This window comes from Limulus polyphemus, unplaced genomic scaffold (genome assembly GCF_000517525.1).
Source record: "Limulus polyphemus unplaced genomic scaffold, Limulus_polyphemus-2.1.2 Scaffold20, whole genome shotgun sequence".
In the NCBI taxonomy this organism is placed as follows: Eukaryota; Metazoa; Arthropoda; class Merostomata; order Xiphosura; family Limulidae; genus Limulus; species Limulus polyphemus.
The window spans coordinates 879,214-884,422 of record NW_013665630.1 but is presented as its reverse complement, the minus strand read 5'-3'; the positions used below and the strand labels follow the sequence as shown (position 1 = coordinate 884,422).

Genomic DNA, 5,209 nt, shown 5'->3' with positions numbered 1-5,209 from the left:
GTTTCAATTTTAACGCACTATTACTTTCATAGCCTAACGCTTTGTTTGTTTGTTGAATTTTCAGCAAAGATACTCGTAGGGCTATCCACTGTGGCCGTCCCTAATTTTGAAGTGATAGACTGGAGGGAAGGCAACTAATCAACGCAACTTACCGTTAAGACCGATATTTGACCACTGAAATGAATAGCGTGATTTTTCTTTCTTTTGTGGTAACAGGATTCGAACCACGGAACCTCAATCCCACCAGACAGTACGCTAACCACTAAGCTGCGCTCGGCTCCCGTCTAACGAACCCTAAACTACAAATACTAAATTTACAGAACGTCCAGTTACAAAATCCACCTGTTTTTTTATGAAATATACTTATTAAACTACCGAACTGTCTTAAGTTTTGTGTATTAGTTATTTCGGAATATTTTAGGTTTTTGTTTCAGTGCTAGCGTATTATGCTCAAAAGTAAACATAGATGTTAATAATCACTATTACTCGGTATTAGTTTTTAAAATAAAAATATTCACAACAGTATAAAAAGAAATGACGGTTGTGTCTCCCGGTGGCTCAGCGGTAATTCTGTGGGTTTATAACGTTAAAAATCGGGTTTCGATAACCGCAATAAGCACAGCACAGATAACCCATTATTTCGTTAAGGTTCAAGAATGTTTTTAAAAGATTGAAATTTAACCATTCTATTTAAAATGTTAGTTATCCGAAACAACACTAGTTCATTATTTCATTAAATTGTTTAATTTCCTTACTCACAACTTGTATTCACATTAGAGCGCAAAAGTTTAAATATTTTGCTCGAACACATGTTTTCAATATTCAAAATTTTCTGTAAACATTAACTTTGATTTGTTTGTTCGTATTTGAGTGCATGGCTACGCAGTGGGCGATCTGCGTTTTGTCCACCACAGGGAATCGAGCCCCCTATTATAGCGTTGTAAGTCCGTGAATTTACCGCTTAATCTCTCGGGGGACCATTAACTTTTAGAACAGTTTTGTAAAAAAATAAGAGAGAGAGAGATCCAGGATCACAATATCATATAACCACGACTGCAAGCTGAACTTAAACGTAAGCTAAGCCTAACGAAAACAAACGGTACATAATGTAACTTAAGTCCTTGTTGCACTCGTTATTACGTCACATACTTTCTGTGCCTTATCTCTACGAAAGCAATATGTCAACGGTTTATTTATTTCAATACTTTTCAGAATAAAACGAGTAAATGCTTTGTTTCCAGATTTTGTTTATACTGAAATTGGCTTTAAATGTTATCTGTGTATCATTGCAGAACCTATTGCCCCCCCCCCAACAAGACAGAGCGATAATAAAATATTAACTTAGTTTCTAGCTTAAATTGGTCGAACCATCACTTTAATAAGGATTAAACACCAAGAGATTGGGGTATCTTTGAATGGGTTGTTAGCTGGTAAGTGTTTTTTGATTCAATTCATTTATGATATTCTATGCAGAACGTTCACTAAAAGCTATGTTAACTTGTAAAATTTCGTATAATTGATATGTGATGAGTATGCAACTCTAGAAATTATTTTCGTTAAAGATCCATTTGATTCAACGTCTTTATTGGTTTTCTTTACTGGATGTGCTGATAGCACCAGATGACGTTAGAAAGACAATAAAACAATTCTTGGAGCATGTTTAGAAATGAACTTATGCTTCATATTCGATTGACTCGGTATGATCTGCTGGTAAGAGTGCTCGACTCTCACGCTACGGATAGCGGGATTGAAACCAGGCGCTGAACATGCTAAAATTCTTTCACCCGAGAAGAGATATAGAGTGACGGTCAATCCCGCTATCTGTTGGTAAACGAGTAGCCTAAAAGTTTGGCGGTGGGTAATGCTGGTAGGTTGCCTTCCTTCTGGTTGACAGCTTAAAATTAGGAAGAGAGTCTTAGTAGCTTTGCCATTAACACAAACAAATATATTCGCTTATTTTTGCATTCTCCCACTAAAAGTAGCAAAAAAGAGATTCTGTATATCGCAAGCCAACAGAATGCAATAAACCAAATATCCAATAACAAAGAAAAGTCTGAAACTGGAGTAGAATTCGTTGAACAGAGAACTATTCCAGATTTAGTGTTCTGGTTTGTTGGAACTGCATTTTGTTCTTATCGATGTTTAATCTGATTTCACCACAAGCAACAACATTAAAAATAGAGCTGTTTTTATAATAAATGTCCAATTGTAGTTTATATAATTATGAAGTTAAATATATCGATATATAACTCACTTTTTATTTAAATCACTGGACTTCGTTTCAGGTACAATATTTTGTTCCTTTCTCTGACCTACGCCGTTCCTATGATTTCGATGGGAGTTGCTTACGCCTTCATGGGCCATGTGTTGTGGGGTGGAAAAACCATTGGAGAAGCTACTGAACGTCACAAAAAAGTGAACAAGTCAAAGAAAAAGGTGACAGTTTCTTACAAACATTTACTTCGTAAGTTAGAACTGGTGAGCATGCGAGTGCACCAAGTACAAGTAACCCTGCATTAGCGAGTGCAAATCAAGTCTAATGTCACTTATGAGACTGCATTATTACTAACATGGACTTCAAGTTTTCTTTTTCAGGAGCATCAGTAACAAAGAGGTTCTACAGCCCTACATTAGCGAGTGCAAATCAAGTCTAATGTCACTTAGGGGACTGCATTATTACTAACATGGGCTTCAAGTTTCCTTTTTCAGGAGCATCAGTAACAAAGAGGTTCTACAACCCTACATTAGCGAGTGTAAATCAAGTCTAATGTCACTTAGGGGACTGCATTATTACTAAAATGGACTTCAAGTTTTCTTTTCAAGAGCATCATGAACAAAAAATTTCTCCGAAATGTTTACTTTAGGCTCGAAGTTGTTGATTTTTCTAATGAAAACAAACTTGCAAGTATTTGTACAAAGCACCATTCTGACTCCGCGCGTAGATTAGGTAGTCCAAAAACATTTTGTAATGCATTTGACTTTTGTATTTATTAATTTATCGATCAGTTAAACAATTGTTATGAATAACATATTTACATGTTTTCAGTTAAAGAGCAGGTTATATTCCTCCAAAACGGTCTTAAAACACCTTTTTCATCTATCGTTATCATGTTTCAGGTGGTCCGCATGCTTATTGTTATTGTCTTAATCTTCGCCATTTGTTGGTTACCCTACCACGTGTTTTTCCTCTACACCTATCATTATCCAGAGACTGCTTACACCGATTACATTCAGCCTTTATTCCTGTCTTTCTACTGGTTAGCGATGTCTAATTCGGTCTACAATCCTGTAATTTACTACTGGGCTAATAAACGGTACGTGGAATCACCTTTTTTGTTTGTTTTATATTGATGATAGTTAGCACATAACACTATATCAACTGGCTGGCTCCTTAGTGTAATTTACTTTGTAACCGCGAAAGGAGTTTAGTTATCCATGAAGAAGATAATTTACTTTGTAACCGCGAAAGGAGTTTAGTTATCCATGAAGAAGATAATTTACTTTGTAACCGCGAGAGGAGTTTAGTTATCCATGAAGAAGCTAATTTACTTTGTAACCGCGAGAAGAGTTTAGTTATCCATGAAGAAAATAATTTACTTTGTAACCGCGAGAAGAGTTTAGTTATCCATGAAGAAAATAATTTACTTTGTAACCGCGAGAAGAGTTTAGTTATCCATGAAGAAAATAATTTACCTTGTAACCGCGAGAGGAGTTTAGTTATCCATGAAGAAAATAATTTACTTTGTAACCGCGAGAGGAGTTTAGTTATCCATGAAGAAAATAATTTACTTTGTAACCGCGAGAGGAGTTTAGTTATCCATGAAGAAAATAATTTACTTTGTAACCGCGAGAGGAGTTTAGTTATCCATGAAGAAGAAGCTTTAATGAAAAAATTAAAGTAAGTTAAAACCAAACTAAGGATGAAATATACAAATCTGTGTGTGTTTGCATGTATGTAAAAAAAAAGAGTCAATAATTAAAACCTTTGTTGTTGTATTATTAATGATGATTTTACTTGCCTTAAAGATTAAACATATGTCGAATTGAAGATATATTAATCTAAAATTTATTGATTCATAAAACATTACATTTTAGCAATTACATTTAGATAGATAGATAGTGAAAAGGTTGAAAGTCGGATAAATAGCACATGTATCGAAGTGGTACATAAATACCGTTTTCTGTATACTGAAAGTTCCCAAAGCTTGTAGTATTCTTTTACTAAGTGTATTATTGTTGTTGTTTTGAGTCTTAACCACTGACAAAAAGTCTTATAGAATTATATTTATTTGAAAATGTTTCGTTTCAGTTTTTTGTTTTAATTTTTTTTACGATACTGAGAAGGGCCTGAATATTAATTCAAGAAATAATTAATTGATGTGAGATTTAAAACCTAATATTTCTAATATATATTTTACGTATGTTTTCTAGGTTTAAGCAATATTTCCAATCAGTCCTGTGCTGTAGAAAAAACCTTGAATTACCCACTAGACCGAATGCTTTGAAGCGCCAAGAGAAACATCAGTATTTCTTAGAACGACTTTATTGCTACATTTCGACAAAAGATAACAGGACTGAAGGAAAAAACTTTGTACGTTATTCCGAGAAAGATGATAATGAAGACAGAATAGCTGAGGATGTCCTTTAACATAATCATTCCTTAAACTTAATAACAACATATTGAAATTCAAGGAATTATTGACCATTTTCCTGCAGGAGATAATAATGTTATAAAACGTGTCCAGTTTCATTCAGTTTTCAATATAGAATCCAAAAGAAATTTACTTTAATGAACTTATTTTTATTTCCTGTTGAAAGTTCAATTATAAAAATTGGTATGTGCGCATCTTGCTTTTTCCTTAAAATTCAAAATACAAAAAAGAATAATAATGTAACAGTTTTGGCTGCAGCGCCACCTGTTATGTTACAAGTAACCTTAAAAAAATCTATCTCAACTTGTCTTGTTTCAATTCGTTCACTAACAGATGTAACCAATAAAAAGGTGTGCGTGATATAAAGATATATAAAAATCTGTATTCTATTCTTGTGGATTGATATACTTCCTCCTCAGAGTCAGAAGGTTCTTTAAAAAAATACTTTTAACTTTGGCCAAAACGTAGAGAATTACATCTTGGTTTACACTTCAACATATATATATATATACAAAGTACAATTATTTATTTGATTATACCATGTGATTAAGTAGGCT

At 33.7% G+C, this 5,209-nt stretch overlaps 1 protein-coding gene across 1 annotated transcript in view; it reads left to right on the top strand.

The window, feature by feature from the left end:
• LOC111085517 (tachykinin-like peptides receptor 86C) overlaps nucleotides 1-4,648 on the top strand; it is a 21,792-nt gene extending 17,144 nt beyond the window's left edge. The window contains exons 3-5 of the mRNA XM_022384465.1: nucleotides 2,286-2,436; nucleotides 3,118-3,314; nucleotides 4,432-4,648. Of these exons, the coding sequence (XP_022240173.1) occupies nucleotides 2,286-2,436; nucleotides 3,118-3,314; nucleotides 4,432-4,648 (565 nt within the window). The remainder of the gene's footprint in view (nucleotides 1-2,285; nucleotides 2,437-3,117; nucleotides 3,315-4,431) is intronic.
• Nucleotides 4,649-5,209: the final 561 nt, after the last annotated feature.